General features: G+C 35.1%; 1 protein-coding gene across 50 annotated transcripts in view; it reads left to right on the plus strand.

Moving 5' to 3' along the window:
- Window positions 1-20,080, plus strand: part of RIMS2 (regulating synaptic membrane exocytosis 2) — a 465,641-nt gene that overhangs the window by 68,873 nt on the left and 376,688 nt on the right. For all 50 annotated transcript variants that reach the window (XM_069854488.1, XM_069854498.1, XM_069854512.1 and 47 more), the window contains one exon: window positions 18,863-19,073. In XM_069854488.1, the coding sequence (XP_069710589.1) occupies window positions 18,863-19,073 (211 nt within the window). The remainder of the gene's footprint in view (window positions 1-18,862; window positions 19,074-20,080) is intronic.

Below are 20,080 nucleotides of genomic sequence, written 5' to 3' on the forward strand. Positions count from 1 at the left end.
AAAGTATGTCTCTGAAACCAATACACTTGTCAAAATTTAGTCATGAGAAACCTAGCGCTCTACTGTGTTTATTTTCTTAGGCAGTAGGATGGAATGAAAAAGGAGAGTGAATGAGATAAAAATAAAATTATAGTCTGCATTTTATAAAATGAAACGGGGTGACTGTAGCTATTTCAAAGTCAAATATAAATACACGAAATACCTTCTTAGCTGTAAAACTGTTTTTATCTCCATAATAAAGTAAATATGAGGTACCTAAAAAACTTATGTTGTGTGATTCTAATGACTGATCATGGCCCTTACTTTTATGAGACTGTTAAATTTACCATTTGCAGCATAAGATTGTGGTTGCCTGACTTAAAAAAAAATACACTGGACTTTTTTTCAGATTTCTTCCTCACAATACTTAATACAATAAAGACTTATTTTTGTTGGTTGGATTGTTCACAATGTTAGTGAGGCTAAGATAGTGGTCATGAATAAGGTGGAATTCAGTTTTATCAGAAGGCAGAGATAGATGTGTTGGGGACGGGTAAATATAGAGATCATAAGACATATATCTCTGTGTTTAACTTGGAATCCAACTGATCTATTTTAATCCTAAAATATGTACAGATTTGTAATTCTGCATACAAGCCCACAGAATGTGATAGTTCAAAGACAGTAGAATTTACTTTTTTTTAATAAATTAAGAAATCTTATTAATGAGGAATTAAAAACCACACAGGGACAATATCAGGAACTTATTGTTTAAGATAATGTCTATTTGTGAAAGAAAAAAGTAATATTTAAAGAAAAATTTAGTATGGTATAATGAGGGATTCTTTGAGGATGTGGGGTTAAAAAATAGACTAGTAAGCAGAAAGAGAAAAACACAATCAAAAACAGAGAGGTGGCCAGCATTTAGCATTATGGGCAAGAAAAAGGTAAAATAGAGATAATACAAATGTGCATACTTTACTCAAATAAGAAATTAGGTAATATAAAATAAAGGAAAATAATACCACTTTATAAGGTAGGGTGAAATGGAGGTCTATCTGAACCATATAGTATACTAGAATCTCTAGGTATTTTTTGTTATGCAGCATAATAAGAATTAAAAAAAAGCTGGTATGACTGAAGAACAGAATGTTTCCATATATATACACATATAGGTGTAAATAAACTTTGCTGTTTAGACAATACAAACTGCAATATTTTTTAACATAATTAAAGCAGCTCGTAAAAGCTTTGGTTGAGAGTATTTTCTCTCTGCTATAATTTTTAAATTTCTCAGGGTTTATGGATGTCACTGGCTCTGGTGCTACTAATATGCTGACAACATCCTGCTTTGAACTGCTTTCCAAACGAAATGGACAGTACCCCTAGAGGGATGACAGGTTGTCTGAATGAGATAAGCAAATAGATTTAGAAAATGCTGGTTTAAGCTTAACTTAAACAAGACGGAAGTGATACTGTTGCTATAATAAGAGGAAAGCATGTTAAGTATGCGGTTGAATCGGTGACCTCAGTCTCCAGCGGAACCTGCCTTCGTGACAGTGGCAAGAGGGGTTCTTGCAATACATGGAGGCTAGCCACTCATTTTGGCATTGACTGTAACCATAATGGATGTTTTCATTTTTTTTCCCAAAGAAGAATTGTGTATTTCATTCTGTGCAGAACTGATGATAAAGGTCATACAGCAAGTTTAATTTGTTTGATGTTTATCCTCTCAAAACTTTGAGAGGATCATATCACAGCTGCTGCACTCTGCTGGCTATTTATTATTCTTAATAATTTAAATTCTTTCCCCTTAAAATTACATGGAAAACAATAATTTGTGTGTAAGTGTGATGTAAATCTTATTTTACTTGCAATATCACTAGTTCCAAGGCTTCTATTTTTTATAAACAATTATTAAGAAAAATGGTATAAGACATTTTTGACTTGCCAAATAAAACTTGAATCTTGCCTTCCCTAATGTCATTGATAATTTTAAACTGTAAATGATCACATACATGTGTAACAACATGTGGCTGTTCAGTACTGTTAGTACAGTTAGGGCTAAGTGAGCAAATTCTTTCATGCTCTTATGTCTGAAGGGTGTGAAGATCCATTATTTACATTTTTATTTACCTTTTCTAACATGCTTCTACTTTCCTATGAATTTTTCAGTCCATTATAGATGCCTGCTCCTTTATTTCCTTTTTCAGTATTTACCAAGAATTAAGCAGGTAGAGTGGCTTTTGTTGCTGAGGAAATCTGACTAAAAGTTGCTGGATGTGTTAAAAAAACCACTTTGATTTTTACAAAGGACAGATTTACTTTCAGGATAGAGTACATGTGGAAATGTAGGTAATTATTAATTGTTAAAAATACAGAGTTCACTGTAGAGATGTCTGGATTTTTATGTAAAAGTACCTATTCAGTGCACCCATAGCTGCTACTATGTATAGAGTATTTTTCATGGATTATATCTCAATTTTTAACCATTCATGATTTGCATATTTTTAATTAATGCTAGTTTTGAGGAAAATACAAAATTGCAGAAGTAACTTTTAATAACTGTAGTTTTTTTTAAGCAATGAAATATTGTCGTAAGCAACATAGCTTTCTTACAGAGCATCTGTTTTATTACAATAATCACTTAGGTTCATGGAGATGACTTGGCAGAGACTAAGAAAAAAAAGAAAAAGATAATATCTTCTGGTTCTTATGGCTTTCTTTTGCAGGTTGATACAAACTATTGTCAGCTTTTTGCTACTTCTGTCTTTCTCTGCAAGTGGAGAGCATTTGTCATATGTTATTTGGGTAGAAAATAAGGACTACAGGAAGTGGTATCACACTGCTGAATAGTGGCCAGGTTCACAATTGTCGTTCTGAACTTAACAAATACCAAAGTCTGAATTTCCGTGGCCTTTATATTGTCTTAAGTCACAGCTTTGAATAATTCCTTGCCTGTTAGTACATGTTTTTTTGCTGATTCAATGTTCCTATTGGGAATATAGACTCAGCACAAAACCTTTATCATATGGAAATGCAGTTAAGATGCTTGAAACTAAAGGGAAGTTTGGGAGCTCAGCAGTTCTACAGCATCCCCTCATAGTCAGAATCTTAGTCTGAACTGTAAAGGAGAAAACCATATGGTACAGCCAGACAGTGCTCAGTGTATAATATGAAGGTGTAATGATGTGAACTGGTGACATGCTTTAACCCTAGGTGGCAACTAAGCACCACACTGTCACTTGCTCACTCTTGCCCAGTGGGATGGGAGAGAGGACTGGAAGGGTTACTACATTCTGTGAACAGGTCTTAATCCTGCTGCAATTTGAAGACCAGATAGCAATGGTGATAGGACTTTCAATAACAAGTCAGACCAAGGTGTGGTAATTGGTGAGATAACAAATATCCCAAATCTCTATAAGGAAATGTGTGTGTTTTTTTTTTCTTGCAACGTAGAAGCAGTCTTTTGAATGTATGAAAAATGGTCTTAGATGTCTAGTAAATGAAAATAACCCAAACATGTAAAACGAAGTATCTGAAGTCGGCAACAGAGGATAAAGTTGTATGCGTGTTTTATTTGTGACTCTGAAAGCTGAAAGAATTGTTTATTGTTTCTTTATATGCTGACATCTGACAGAAATAGTGTGCACAGATTTCTGTACTGTGGAGTAAACATGCAAATAGGACCCCTGCAGTGTGTGGAGAATTGAAGTCTGTAGCATGCAGTTGTCATCACTAACTGAAGTATTTCTGGGTGCTGATTAGAAAAAAGCATTTTTGTAGGCCATCTTTTTCAAAATCAAGATTTCTGTTTTTCTAGATCAAAGATTTCCGTGTCCATCTCTCTCTGGCGAGTTTTATCTCCCAGTGTATTTTCTGTCATCTCTCTGAGCTTGTCCACTCTATCACAGTTTTCTTCCCCATAGAAATTGGTTATTCTTGTCAGTATTTTCTGTGATGCATATACGTGAACCTGACAGGCTGGACTGTCTAAAGCACTAATTACACAAGATTCATGTCTTTCAATTATTCTAGTAGCTCTCACATGTGTCATCGGGTACATTGATGTTCATGAACTGTTGAAAGCAATTAATCCATATTATTTCCCAAAGTTATTTTTTCAAATGTCTCCTTAGCCTTAGTGAGATATTCAGCACTTTTATGATATTCTTAACATTTTAGATTTCAGTCGATACTAGTGGATTTGAAGAACATCTCAACATATTAGGGTGCCGTCTCTATTATTTAGTTTAAAAATGTGTCAAAATATATTTTTGTTAGTTAACATTCTTTTTTATTTAGGTTTTCAGGAGAAATAAGAGGCTCAGCGGTCAGAATCATAAAATCAAAGGATGTTAGAACTTGTTAGTGACATCAGTGGAACTGAGATATATACACATACACACACATATATATCTATGGTGTGTCCTAAGTCTCTTTCCTAAAAAGATGCTTCTGTGAGTCATGGTGCTACTCCAGTAGCACTGTTAATATAAAGAGTATGCTTAGGAAGCACTCGCCTAAGACAGCAGAGATAAGACTGTCTATCTTCATCACTTCAGAAATATTTTTATGGCACAGTTAATTTGTGCTCATTTCAGCAGTACAGCTTGTGTTTTCTCATGAAAACTGCTGACTTGAGCTCCCTGTTGCATTCAATTCTTGTAAAAAGGCTCATCTGGTAATATAGTCTAAAGGTTTCTTTCTCCTTTTTGGATCACCAGACCTATTCCATGAGGCTGTAGATTAAAACAGTTCTTCAGTACGTCTCCTCAATGTATTCTTCCTCTACCCTTCTTTCAACCCCTTTTATCCTCTTAATAGTTCATCTGGAAAAATTCAATGGCTTTTAAAAAGGTGGATTAAACCCTGGAATATTGAATATCACACATGAGTAAGGGTAGGACTACTGTAGCAGCAGTGACTTGTTTGGTTTTTGCAGAGCAGTAGCTTTCTCCCAGAGCAATCCTTATCTCTCTATTTTTTTTTTTTTAAATAAGAAGGCTGATAGCAAGAAAGCATGAACAAAAGATACCTTCATTTATTTTGTTTTACATGTTACCAAGTGACTGGAAGGTTTCTGAAAATAACTAGGAAACATTTTTTTAATTATTGGATGAAATGGGAAAAAAGTTGACCACGAATTTGAAGTCAAAGATGTATAAATATCTATTTGGAAGTCAAAATAATATTTCCTGAAACAATCAGAGTGGCTTTATTGAAGACTTTTAATTATCTTTATCAAATACATTGGACTTAAATAAGTTGTGACTGGAGTAATAAAAAAGGCTTTCAAAAGGACAGTTTTAATGAATGATAATTTGAGATATGTAAGATTCTAAGTATTTTTATTTTGCAAGTAAGGTAGAGATTATTCTTAAATACATGCTAGCAACCCTGTATCTCATGTGTTCTTGATATTAAGGTACAAAAAGAACATAATGCACAATGTTGAATAAATATTCAGGAGAGAAGAGAGATTCAGTGATCATGGTTGAATCAATTATATCATCATAGCTGCATAACTACCCTCAAAAAGTCAGATCAAATTCTAAAAAAGAAAAAATCAGGTTCATGATTCAATGACCAATTTCAGAATCAAGAAATAGGTTCTAAAACAGTTAGTGACAGTAACTCTAGAAATCCTGATATATACTACTTAATACCATCATGTTTCTTTAGTACTGAAAGATGTTTGGTACTTCACAAAGACTACCTCTGTAGTTTAAGCCCTACATCTTAATGTTTGCTGTTAAATGCAAGTAATGAGACTAATTTGTACCTGTGCAAATGACTTCTACAGATGAGCCAGTTGCTGGTAGTGCTGAATGCTAGTATGAAGTGTTGAGAACTTCCTGCTGCTAATGATAGCAGTGGAAACAGCAGTTGATTTTCATGGTAAGTTTCACATAGCAGTCGGTATTTTTGCCTACTTGCACATTGAAAGCAGAACCAGACCTGTCAGTCATCAGTGTCTGGGGAATTCCTGTCCCCTGGAGTCAGGAAACATAATTAGGCTTGCCGGAAATACAATCAAGCTTCCCAGCTGCAGAGCTTTTTGGAAGAAAGTTCAAAGATTGGTTACAAGCTCTTAAACTCATAACTCCCTTCAATAACATTTCTGTCTAATTGATAACTATGGATCAGTGTTGTGTTTGTCTTTGGAAGAGTTTGTCTCAGTTATGCTTTTCTTGTGATGTATTTGCAGTGGTTGATTGTATTGCATGTTTCAGAGTGAGAGGGAGTAAAGTGTTAATTTCATTGCTGTCTATTTTTTATTCTTTTGATAAGGAATAGTTGCAGTGTTTGGTCAATTCATTAGATAAATACAAAGTTAAGTATTCATTCCTTAATTGAAGAGGTGTGGAGAGGAAGTAAGGCTGGAGAAAAGAATTATTTATTTATCCTCCATTATTTAAGGCAGGAAAGGATCAAGACTGATTTAGAAAGGCTGACAACAGCATGTGGAGCTCTGCCTTGTTTACCCAAGGAAAACAGACTAATTGAAACAGTTCGTGGGTGCAGGTTTTTGTGATGTGGTGTTCCTCACTCCAGTTCTGGTTTTAGAGATTTGGGGATGATTAAACAGACATCCAAAAGATCTCAGGTACGTTCCAAAAGGAGCATAGTCCTCAAAACATCTATATTGTGAAAACCTGAGTCAGGTCTTCTGTTTTACAGAGACATGGATCTTTTAAAATTTTTTAATATAATCATTCCCCATTGCTTTTACATGTGAGTCAATTGTGGCTTTGTGTGGTCATAGTAGAAGTAGTACTGATTTTACAGAAGAAGGAAATTCACCTATTTTTTCCTAACGATGTTTTTCTGATTACTGTCTGAATGGAGAAGTTGAAGTAAATCGGTAGTAATGTGGCTCCTGGAGTATCTTGGGCTCAGAGCAAACATAGACAGATGGTGCCAGGGTGAGTTGATCAGAAGCCTGGGGTGAGGATGAGCGCTACTGCATACAAAGCCTCATCTATGAATAACATTAACAGACGGTGAAGATTGTCACAGAGTGGGAAAAAAGCAGTCTCATAGAAACAGAAATCCATTTTTTAATGTAGTGTATTGGGAATTTTGATCTGTCACAAACATGATTAAATGACTCCAAAATTTGAAAGCTTTTCAGTAATACTTGTTTTCCATTCTATATATCACCTTTTCTCATCCTTTAGGAAGCTTTGTATATTCCCAGCTTCCACAGCTGATTACTAGGGATGGTTTTATTTTAGGAAATGGATGTTCTTTGTTCAGTGTAAGGATATTCAGCAGAGACAACTTGGGTTTTGTCAATAGTAACACAGTGAGACTTCTCATCTCAGATGTAGTTTGTCCATAGATAAAGTCTGTGTCAGGAAACAGTTGTGAAACAGTTGTGATCCCTTCCTCTCCCAGATCTGTACCTAAGACCAAAACATGTTTTACTGTTTCTAGTGCCGTGTTTAACAACAGGGTAAAAACCAGTGACATCATCATGACAAAAATCTGATTAATGGGTGATTTTTGAAACAGCACAGTGTTGTCTATTTCAACATTAAATGTATATTTAAGATAAATGTATTCCAGGTAAATGCTGGAATATCATGAAACTGCATTCTCCTCTTTATAGTAATCCTGTTGAATCTCTTAAGGAAATTTTATGCTGTCTATTCTGCATGTAACCGTTGTGTAAAAGATTCATTATTGAATTGTGACTCCACTGTGTGTGTTTCTTAGCTATTACAGTATTAATAGCCTATGTACACTAAATATTCTTTCTTTGGTTAAACATGTAACATTGATGAATTGTGATAATCCGAGAATCACAACATTATCTCCTCTGATGATTCGTTCAAATACTGTCTGTTATGTCCTAGCCAATGCCTTTGCCTCCCTTTTGACTCTGCCTTTAGTGGTCAGGGAAAGACAAGAGAGACATGTATGTATAATCAGGTTCTTTTTTTGGGGTCATCATATTTAAACAAAAATCCTACTTCCAATGCTGAAACCTATTACAAAGATTCGATTGTGACAGTTAGTTACATTAGCAGAAAGAAGGATTGGAAACATATCAGTATTGATATTTTACCTTCTTTTAGTAGTAAGAGCTGGTAAATCCTAGATGGCAAAGACTTACCTAAAATAAGAATGGCAATTGATTTTGGACATCTGGATTTATTTTCCTTAGATGGAATTGACCATGTTCTGCAATAAAATTGATAATATGTATTTCTTTCTCCAAATCGTATTCCACATTTTTAATTTAGGATACTAGATCTGTTGAATTGCTATGGCAGTTCAAGATACCTCAGTGAGAGCAGCACTACAAAGTAAGGTTTTCCTTCTCTCAGAGTCTACCAAGTTTGATTTGCAGTGAACATCTGAGCTGGGCTGAATCCACTCAGAGGTTAGGTCTGTAGATTTTATTATTTAAACAAAAATTTCTGATGATGGTGTAACAATATAGTAATATATGAATCTTGATTAACAGTCTGGAAAAAAAAGAATGCATGAACATGAGAACTGTAAGACAGGAAAAAGATTGATTGATGAAGACCAGAACTAAGATTTGTTTTACTAATTTAAGTACAGTTACACACACACACACACACAAAAGTAGGATCTGTTTATAGTGACTATTTTTCTAAGGAGATGTATAAACTTATATCAAAATCTTGGCAGAGAAGAGTGTTTAAGCACTATAGGAAAACTGAATTTCAGAGTTGTCTATAGGGCACTTCCTGGCCTTTGAGTGTCAGTGTCTTTGATCCCTCTGCTGGTTTATAGCACCTGCTGTTACCACATGCTTCCGCTCTACGGGATTATGGGCAGCAGAGCGTGATCAGTAGGCCTACTGGTGGCCCATCATTCTTTTCTTGCAGCCCTCATTTATACCCAGTAGCTTTGAACTCTTAATTAAACCTTACTAATAAACCATTAAGAGGTTCAAGGATTTGAATCTAGAATTGCATTATAATCTTTTCTCTGGAACTAATTTTTTTGGGGGGGGGAGGGGCTGTGTTTGTGTGGTGGTTTTACAAAACTCCAATTATTTGGAAAATTCAAGCATTATCTTTCAGAAATAGTATTACATTTACTACTATTTGTAAAATTTTTGAGGTGCAAATATATCTTCCCAATTGTAATAAAGTACTGTTTATCTAAAATGAAGCAATACTACTGCAACATAAATTAACCTTATATTTTACTGCTTAGAAGTAAAGTTTCAGTTTAGTGCAGGTTTTTGTGTAAAAGGAAGGATTTAGATATGGTTCATATGGGGGAAATTGTTGCGCACCTTGTTCATGCACTTAGGAAAATTCTCTCCTTCAAGTGAGAGCATATTTCAGTTGAAAATAATTTATGTTTTATCCCTACCTCCTGTTCTTTTCTGTGCATGTTTTAAAATTACAGTCTTATGAGAACTGGGAAATGGTTTTAAGAGGATCTCTTCCTATGGTTCTGCTATCAATGTGGCTCCACTGGTGGCACCTTTGCAATAATAATACTGATACAATCAAAATCAAGATGCAGCACAACTAATTAGTATCGCAAGTTCTGGTGGTGATAGTTCAGCATCAAGCACGTTCATGTGGTTTTCTTAGATAAAGTTGAGACTACCATATGGTGAGCACAACGGAGACTTGGTTACATTAGCTTTTTCTAGTGTTGCTCAAATTTATTTCCTTTTTTTTAAAAAAGGAAAATCATCAAGATAGGAACGACCCTATCACAGAGGTAAAAAGATAGGGGCTATTTAATAATTGAAAATGCTCATCAATGTTGTAAACAATGTGGAATGAACTCTCTCTAATCATGGTACTGTAATGTCAGGAGGTGTTACATTTCAGAGACAAGACAGCCTGACCTATTATTTAGCATGTATTTATTTTGCCAGTGTGTGTAGCTGTCTAATGAGAGAGTAATTTTGCATTTCATAGTAAGGATAAAAAAGTTTAACAGAGTAAACAAGTAATTTTAGGTATTTATAAAAATACAAGTTTGAAGTTAATTCTTTTGTAAGGCAACTGATGATGCAAATACAGTAACCCGAGTGACTGTGAGAAATATTATCTCTTCTGGAGATGCACTTTATAAATGTAATAATGTTGCAACGTTCTTAATTGCTAGCAACTGAATTAGTCTCTTTTTAAGGTACACTTGGTAAATATTGCATACCTTTAAAATGAAATTTAGTATAAAGCAAATGAACATATCATTTATGGAAACAAGTTGACTATAAACTGTGAAACTTTCTTTGTAAGTGAATTATTTGGCTAGAATAGTATTTTGCATACTTTTTAATAATTACTCTCTTTAAAAAAATAAAGGTCTAGTAATTAAAAATAAGTATAGGTGTGACACAGCTTTCTTAAAAATTATATTTCTTTGAATTCCTAACAGAAACAGCATCAGAAAAGATGTAGAAATAACAAACATACAACTATGTTTCTAATGTTCTTAGACTAATATAACATTTCTGTTATGAAATATTTCAATTAAGTGGGTGACTCAGGAAGAAACGTGTAACAGTAGCTATGAAAATCAGCATAGTTTTTACATATAAAAAGTAGAATGATAGGATACAAATAGATTGTAAAAAGAAATTTCTATGTGAGCCGCAGCCAGGTGTCTTCCTCAGTGTATTAGATTTCAGACAAGAATTTTTGCATAGGGGATGAAAATTTGTGTAAGTCAGTGTCAATTGTGCATGGAAAATACCCAAACGGGAGTCTTAACTTTTGCGTAAAGCTCATAACATAGTAAGGATGCTGCAATAACTGCAAAATAATCCTGATTCTAGTTTATAAAGTAGTTTGTATATTACAAAATAAGTCATGACATTATTTCCCATCTGTTTTGCAAGAGGCTCTGGCTATTCTTTCTGCCTTTTTACCTAGGCAACTGTTGTGGCTGATTGACCTAGAGGTTTGAGAAATTTTGGGTTCTGGTTGGGTATTTTCCGTACCTAGACTACTGCAAGTGACGATAGAGTGTCATGATTCTAAATGTATATAATGTTGCATTTGATGTGCCTATTTTAAAGCAATATACGTGCTACAGTTTTTCCTGTCCTTTGTACGTTCTTTTATAAAGATTTAGCACAGGTGCTGGTCATTGACAATACGAGACTGAGTGCTGAAAAAAGAGACTTATTTCTCCTGTGCAGTTTCTGAAAACTCCCTGCTACTTGTCCAACCTGCTTAGCAGCAGCAGTAGATGATGATAGTACAATATCAGCAATGCTGAGGATTCAAATAGTATCAGCTATTATATAATGTCTCTCTGATTGTTCATAATGCAATTTCATCCTTAGATGTGACAATTCGAAAAGTTCCCTTCTGACGCTAAGACTATATTTCCAAACTTGAAACCCGATTGTATTTGAGACAATTGTTCTTTCCCACCAGAATTGTTAGAAATTATTCAAGTGAAGTTGAAAGTATCTGGATATGCAAGATGCACAGAATGACTACTTACATCTTGTTTTGTAATGAGTTAGTAACAAAAAGCTGACAATAATTATCTGTAATTTTTAATCTATAATCTTGTAATTTTTTTTGCTTACTGTAACTGGGATGAAATATGAATGAAATGACAGTACGGCCAATCTTTAGAGATTCTGTTCTTGTACTCTGCCACATACGCTTTCTGGCAACATACTTTTACTGGAAGTTCGACTACTTGCTCCTGATCCTCCTTGTCAGCTGAGGATTAGTACTTGCAGTTTCAGCACTTTACCAGAGCAGATCCTTTGGGACAGTGTGGATTGCAAACACAGGGACAAGGCCCATGGAGCTAGAGATTAAATAATTTTAACTGAGGGAATGCAGTTGTGGAATGAACTTGAAAGTCAGGCTCTGGAAGATTCCATTTTTCAATTACAACTGGCATAGTTAATCTTACTTTGAATGAGATGCAAAATCACCTAGAGAGTGTTAGCTTTGTCACAAGGGTTAAGAGCCGGAGGAAAACTGCCACTATTGTGTATAAAAAATATGGATTTAAATCACCTGCTTGATGCTTAAACACTAAAAAAGGACTCCTACTGTTATTTCCAGTATAGGAGGAAAAGGTACAAATGCAGATGGCAAAATTTATTAGAAGAATAATAAAGACTTTTTATGGAAAAAGAATGAAAAATTTGACTAAGAGAAATTTGGCTTGTTTCTTTATCTTAGAAACAAGGAAGAAAAACACGAGTCTAAAGACTTATAATGACTTAAAGATTTTTACTGCTTTTTCTCCTAATATAGAAGCAGCTGATGAGAATGAGGAAAAAATACCTCAGTATAACCACCAAAACATTTGTATGAAATTTGTGGAATCTTCTGTTTGAAGGCAGGATTTTAAATAAGATTCAGAGAAGCATAATTAGAACTTTCTCATTCATACTGACATAAAACAGGGGGCTGTGAATATGTTCAAAGATGTAATTTCCCTCTGGAGTTATGAAGGAATCTTACTTACTTACAGACAATTAGTCTTGTAACTGTCAGTTATGGAGAAACTAGATAGCTTTGAGTGATTTGGACATTGACAAACTATTGGTGGATTGTGGGTGTTACTGTATTCTACCTGCTAAACCTTAATTAGGACTTCATAGGTTTTCATATATCGCAAATTGTAAGAATAGAATAAACAATTCGGTTAAAGATTAATTTTAAGAAACAAGAAGAAACTATTAGAAGAAATTATTATAAATATATTATATATTATGCATTAGTATATATTATGTATTATTAGAAATTATTATAATTATAAATAGAAGAAATAATTTGCCATATTGTTCATCTTCTCCATGCCCACTTTTTCTTGTAGCCTTACTATTGTACTAAACTACTGTTCACTGCCACATTGCCAGTGGAAAGCAGTCTCACTGCTGCTAATAAAGTCAATAAACAAAAGCTACAGTTTTACTTAATACTGAACATTATAAACAAAATAAAAGACAGGTAAGGTAATCCTGCCCATTTCAGCTAGACTTTTTGTCCAGCTGACACATGGTTTGTTGATTCATTCACAGAGTCATATCCTATTCAGTTATTAAAACGGAGTTGGTTTTTTTTTCACATCCTTTGTTGTCTTGTTTTTAACTGAGTTTCTGAATGCATTAAAATAAACTAGATTCAGTGATGTGACTTCATCTGTAGTTGCAGACTTAATTAGGGTCATAGCAGATTAAGTAATTAATTCATTATGAGATCAGAAGAGTGCAATGAGGGGAATATTTACTATTTTGTTAGGGAGGTTAAAAAAGTTGAGAACCTTTGCAGAAAATTCTACTAAATGTGGAAAAGAGAGAATGGAGCCAATGCAGCCTTGTCGTGTACTCCTGAGAGAGGCTCATACAAAGTTCCCACCAGGAAAGAATTCTTGGTTCCATTCTTCAGTGCAAGGCAAATGCTGCTAGGGAATAATAGGATGTCTTTACCCTGCTGCTTTCCATTAGAAGAATAGACTGAGAGAGAGATCTTAGTTTTGGGTGCTGATTAGCTTTGCTGTAGGTGGCTTTTCCTACCTGAGTTACAAATGTGCAGCAGCACTGGTATAAACCAGTGATCATTTAGCAACCACACTCCTTTCTATTTTCTTAGCTTTTTTACTTCTGTTCAGCATTTCAGACAGTCGGTGTAATTATTTTAGATTTAGAGTATATATACTCAGAATAAAAGTATATGTTTTTACAATAGTTCTTCCAGTGAAATTATTGGAAAATGTCATGTCCCATGTGTGAACTGCAGGAACTTATTTTAGCTGCATCTGTGTCTTTTTTAACCTAGGTTTCAGATTTTTACCACTTTGTTTTTCATGTGAATTAAATAGAGTATTGATAAAGAAACACCTTATGTGATTTGAGAGAAAGGTAGCCTTTTTCTTTGTGTGAATTAAGTTATTTCTTTTGTAAGTCAATCTTCCACTATGCTTATAGTCTCAGTGAATCCTTATTCTGCGACATCAGTATGAAAGCATAAACTCAAGTTTTTTCTGCCCATTGCAGAACATGGCATTGAAATGAATGTAAGGTCATTGGTACAGCTTTGAGAAACTTAAGTATTTTCACAATAGTTTATAAAAAGAATGAAAAAAGGTGATTTTTTGTCTCTCTATTGCTAGAAGTGAAGTCACTTTTTTTTTTTTTTTTTCTCCCCAGCATGGCTGAGCCAAATAATTATTGTTGAATACTTTTCCCTATCTATTTGTATTTGTGACTACCAGGAAGAGTCTGACTCTGTAATTTTTCGTTGAGACAGGTGTTAGATCATTCCTTTGTCCATTCCTCTTCACTGGATTGAATAAACCAAATTCCTTGTAATGAGAGCACACACACTACTGACTGGTAGCCTGGTTTCCGCCCTGTTTTCTAGGTTTCCTTATCAGCAGAGTTGATGTTCAGCCGGTTGTTTCCTATTCTCTACCAGCACATAGGGTTATATGTATAAGAATAGTATCCATTTAGAAGAGAAGTGACAGGTTAGCTAGCACAGTTGTAAACGTAGAAAGCAGTAAGTTTTCAATACAGTACAGGGGAGAAGGTTGTACGTTACCAGATAGTCCCTGCTACCAGGCAGAAAAATCCTTGAATGAAAGGACTTGGCAAAACTGAAAGTGAACAAAGCCGTTTTGAAGCCTGAATTTCAGCCACATCCATGCTCTGTGTCTGGGGTGGGCTATAAGCAGTAATAAAACTTTGAGAGAACAAACTGTAGCCAGGAAATGAGAAGTGACTGCTACATTTACATCTGGGCTCAACATCCTGAATACTTGCTTAACAATCTTTCTTCTAATGGCAGATTTTTAAGAAGCTTTGGGAATCTTAGAAACATTTCAGTGAACTTCAGGAAGGCAGCAATAGCTTTGGAAATACTTAAAAGTATTAAGGATTTTTTTTTTTTTTTTAAATTCTTAGTTTTGTGGGCATTTCTGAAGGACAGGAGAAAATAAAAACTTCCACACCACAATAAGAGAAATCAGATTACTGAACCTGCTTTCCTTACTTGCCTTTGGCAGTAAGCTCATGGGTCATGAGGGACTCATGGACTGCTGGTTCTTTAATTGATATTGAGTTTCTCATTTCCAGAAAGGTGTGGGGAACAAAGAAAAGGCAGAATTAAATTAACTCCATTCTAGAACAAAGTAAGTGCTCCAACAAAGCTGTTTCTTGACCTTGACGGAGCAATCCAAGCTCTTATAAACAGTTGCCTTTGACACTGAGAAGTCTTCTATGCAGCTGTCGTGTTTAGGATGATTTACAGTACAAAAAGAGTCTTAACTAGTCATGCTTATGAACTTTGCCATTGTAACTTCCAGAAGATATGAGCACGATTCAGGGAACTTGTTCTCCCAAGAGATGAAAATGAGCACAACTTAAGTATCAATTTTCAAACCTAACTTTTTGTTATCGTTGGATCTTTGCATTAACTCCTGTCAGCTTCTCTTTTCCCTCTAAAATTTATATAAGTTATTAAAGTGGATACCTGGATTTCTGGAAGCAATGTGGAAACGGAGAGAGGTTTTGCATCAGTACAGATTGATAGTATGTGCTGTTGAGGAGGTGCACACAAATACACATATATAAAGGTTATAGGTTGGCATTACTGAGTTTTCTACTTAAATGTTCTGTTACATGTTCTGGTTTGATGTAATTATCTAGGATTACAACCAAAACCCCCTATCATGCCTAATGTTATGGAGAAACATTTTGGCCTAAAATGCAGCTCATCTGCAGAACCTGTTTTTTTTCAGTCTCATAGCATGGATCTTGGCCACTTACATTAACAGAGTAACTCACTGGGGAATAGGGTCTGGAATTTTAGTTTTGGCATATCTGAGTTCATGTCCAGGCTCTGAACTTTGCCTTGGTACTAGTTACTTCCAGTTCCTTGGTAAATGAACTGAACCTTCTCAGGCAGCGATGTTCTGAGTAGAGACGCGAGTGCAGACAGCTTGAACAAAATGCAGTTCTATTTGCATTGTGTTTTCTGGAAAATATTATAAATTTCTTACTAAATGTGCTTTAAATACTGTGTTATTTTAAGCACCTAATTATACTGCATGTTATTAGTTTAGTTTGTGGCTTAAATCCTTTCTGGCTAGATGATTAAATAAACTCTATTAATATATAAACTAGATCAGATTTTTTTATGGACTTCCTAAAATGAATACATTGTATTTTGATTCAAATATGCTTATTCTTCTCAAGTGGTTCTGCTCAGTAAGTAGAACACATATTCTGTGTAACTGATTATTGAATGGATTTTTTCTTCCGTTTTTTTTTTTTTTCTGGCAGCTCTCAATACAAGTGATGTTTTTCTTGAATGGAAAAAGGTCTAATAATGAACTGTTTTGATAGACGATAAGTTGTTCCCTACTGGAACAAGGATTTTAGAAAATTCCTCTGTATAACCTTGAAAAGTTTGTACTTTGAGGCAAAAGTTGTGACCTCTACATAGATTCTTGTGCCCAAGAGGAAACAGAAGTGAAATTATTTCAGTATATGAGGCTTAAGAATTGGCAAAAGGCTTGTGCTTTTTATGCATCAGTGAGACTAGTAAGCAAATAATCACACAAACAAAGGCTGTAGATTATAAGGAAGCCACAAAACTGAATGTAACCTAAAATAAACTTGAATTTCAGCATAGATAATATGCTTTAAATGTAGAACACAAAGTTTGGCAAAATTAAAAGACAAGCAAGGTCTTGGAGATTACATATGTTGTTGATGGACACAGGCCAGACTATCAACTGCCAATTATAAACTGTTGTCAGTGTAAAGCATTGAAATGCGCCTTGTTTCCAGATTTCTAAATATTGTTCTAAGCTTGATTTAGTTCTTTCTTGTTAGCAACTTGTATCCTGCCCCGTTCAACCAAGAATAGTCAATAGTGAGCTCTTTTTGAAGCCACTTACCCCTGACCCCACAAATTCTTGTGAGAGCAGTGACGACGCTCATGTCTTTCTCATGGAGGCCAGAGACATGACTCCTCTCACTGCTCTGCTGCATGCCAGAAGGCTTATGCATGTGGAAGAGAAGAGCTAAAAGTGAGGCAGAACCGTGCAGCCGCTATGTCCTGAGGATAGCGTGTGGACTCAAAAATGAACTCAAGTGACAAGAGCGGCAGGTAGATTACACATAAGCAGCACAAAGTAACCCTGCTTTCCCTCTTTCTGGAAAAGGGTCAGTGGCAATTGAGAGTTTGAAGCACCATTTTAGTAGGCAGAAGAAGAGGCTTTCCTCCAGACTCCTGTCTTGCCTGATGGAGAGCAGGATCTGCTTGTTCCCACAACTTCTCTGTGGTATCATCTGAAGCATCTTACTAGGGGAGTTTTCCTGGAAAAAAAACAAATCTCAAGAATTCTTGCTGTATGGGTGTCTATGCATGGTAAATAATTGTTTGAGGTAGTTTTTAACTGACTCAGTGTAATATTTGTTTTGGTAAGAGCCTCTGACACTTCTGATAAAATAATTTTGTATCGTTAATTGCTCCCTGAACTACATAAAGCATGTATTTCTGCATAAAGGAAGTTGGTCTCCTAGATCTACTTTTTCTCCAAGAGATTGTTCTATGTTAGGCTTAATGTGTGTTTTTTAATAGCTCATCTTGGGAATCTCTAGAAGATAATTATAAAGAAAAATAAATCTTTCTTGAACTTTTATTTTTTTTGTCTTAGTCTACTATGTTAATGTTTCATAGAAAATGTTTAATTTTGGGAGTTTTGTTTCTGTCTGTTCAGGGAGCTAAATAAACTGCTTAAACTAGATTAATTATATTGCTAAAATTTGCAATCTCTCTTAGAAAAAATAGGTGAGTTGAATTCCACATAATAATTTAAAGATCACTGCTCAGAAACCTTTAAATTTCAAGGATAAAAACCAAAGAGAAGTCAAAGTTCTTTTTGTTTTCTCTTTATATTTGAATCTCTTACAATATGCTGTGTCAGGCTTCCCAGCTGTCTTCAGCAATTAGAAGAGCTAAAAAACTAACTTTTTACAATGAAGATTAAATTCCTGATGACAACAGTTACCTTCAGAAATAGGGGCTTTGAGAGAAAAGCTGCCATTATAGACTGTGCAAAGAGTCTGTAACTTTGGTCATAATGAGACAGATTTAACTGGAGTTTTGATTATTGTGGGCTCGGATATAGGAATGAAGCAGCATGTGTGAAGGTATCATTGCAGTTTTGTGTGCACATGGCAGCTGATTATGAATGTACTCTTAGTTCACTGGGAACGCAAGATAAACTCTGTGTATTTTAAAATACTGTCCCTGGATTTTACACCTAAGCTGGTCTTCTGCGTTGCATTTGGAGAGGGATGGCGGTTCCTATATAATGATATGAATGGCTTAAATGGTTTATAATAACTTGTTAAACTGAGGTGACTTGTTATGGGCTGCAGCCAGTACTGGAAATGTGCATTTTAGAATCATTATTCTGTGCAGTAATGTTGGATAAATGAAGGTAATCTATATCAAGAGAAGATACTTGCATCTGTACAGTGGAATTAATTTAAAGTACACTTTGAAGAATAAACTAGATTTTTTTTTCTGTTATTAACCAGTTTATTGTCTAGTGCCATAGGCTCTTGGATTGCTCAGAATACGTTTCCTACTGCTGTACTTGCAACTAGTCACATCCTAAAGCAAAATTACGTCTCTTTGCCACAGCTAGACTATAAGCTGCATGTTATCAGTGTTAAGCCTCTTCCTAGAGTTTAGTTATAATGAACAAGATGTAATTTTTCAAAGTTACACATCTGAAGCATCATAAACATATTTACGTTACTACAGTATTTCTTTCTGACTTGTGTTATGAAATTGATTGCAGTTTAGTGATTGTGAAGTATTTATAGGCTTAAATCGAACAAGTATTAATGATCTCTTCTCTTCTGCAGAAAATTACATCAGCAGTTTGAAATGTATAAGGAGCAAGTGAAGAAGATGGGTGAAGAATCACAGCAGCAGCAGGAGCAGAAGGGTGATGCCCCAACCTGTGGCATCTGCCACAAAACAAAATTTGCTGATGGCTGTGGCCATAACTGTTCATATTGCCAAACTAAATTCTGTGCACGCTGTGGAGGAAGAGTGTCTTTACGGTCAAATAAGGTATGGAGTTATGAAAGTTAAGTAACTACCTTCTCTACGAAGATAAGCTTAGTATCTCTTATTCATTGCTTGTGCATCCAAGTCACATAGCTGCTGAAAAGGATTTCCTTTAAGGAGGTAATGATATCTACTTAAGGGACTTTGAAGACAGCTGTCCTCATTTCAGATAATTTCTATTTGCACTTGTGGCTTGTGGCTTTTGCACTTGTGACTATGGCTTTTAAGTTAATACATGCCACATTTCTAGTAACAGACTCGTGAAAGTACAATTCTTTGATTGAAGGACTGAGTGTCTATATTGTAAATAGGGTGGTATACCTGGTTATCTAGTGAAACCAGTTTTAGGACAACAATTATTACAAGTTAGAGCAAGGATTTTTTTTCTTTTCTGGTTGCCCAGGCTCTTCTGTACAAGTTTATTGTAAAATTAGTGTTAGAACAGTATGTGAACTATATTATTGAGCTTTAGATCTTTGTTATCTATTATACATATACATAGAATGATTTGGGTTGGAAGGGACCTTAAAGATCATCTAGTTCCAACCCCCGCCTCAGGACACCTCCCACTAGATCAGGCTACCCAAGGCCCCATCCAACCTGTCCCTTGAATGCCTCCAGGGACTGGGCAGCCAGAGCTTCCCTGGGCAACCTGTTCCAGTGCCTCACCACTCTCATGGTGAAGAAATTCCCCTTATGTCTAATCTAAATCTTCCCCCTTCCAATTTAAAGCCATCCCCCTCATCCTTTCACTATGTGCCCTTCTAAACAATTCCTCTCCAGCTTTATTATAGGCCCCCTTCAAGTATACAAACAAAAATATAGTTAGGAAAAAATTAAATGCATTAACAATATAGAGTTACAGCTGGTGTTTATAACAACAGGTAAAACAGCAATTTGAATATTTCAAATCGGAATAAAAAATTCAACAGAACTGAAGTAATCACAGAAAACAGTTCTGAGATCAGTGTATTCAACGTTTTAGATAAAATGTTCATGTTTGATACATG

The sequence above is a fragment of the Phaenicophaeus curvirostris genome, chromosome 3 (assembly GCF_032191515.1).
Source record: "Phaenicophaeus curvirostris isolate KB17595 chromosome 3, BPBGC_Pcur_1.0, whole genome shotgun sequence".
NCBI classification, from domain to species: domain Eukaryota; kingdom Metazoa; phylum Chordata; class Aves; order Cuculiformes; family Cuculidae; genus Phaenicophaeus; species Phaenicophaeus curvirostris.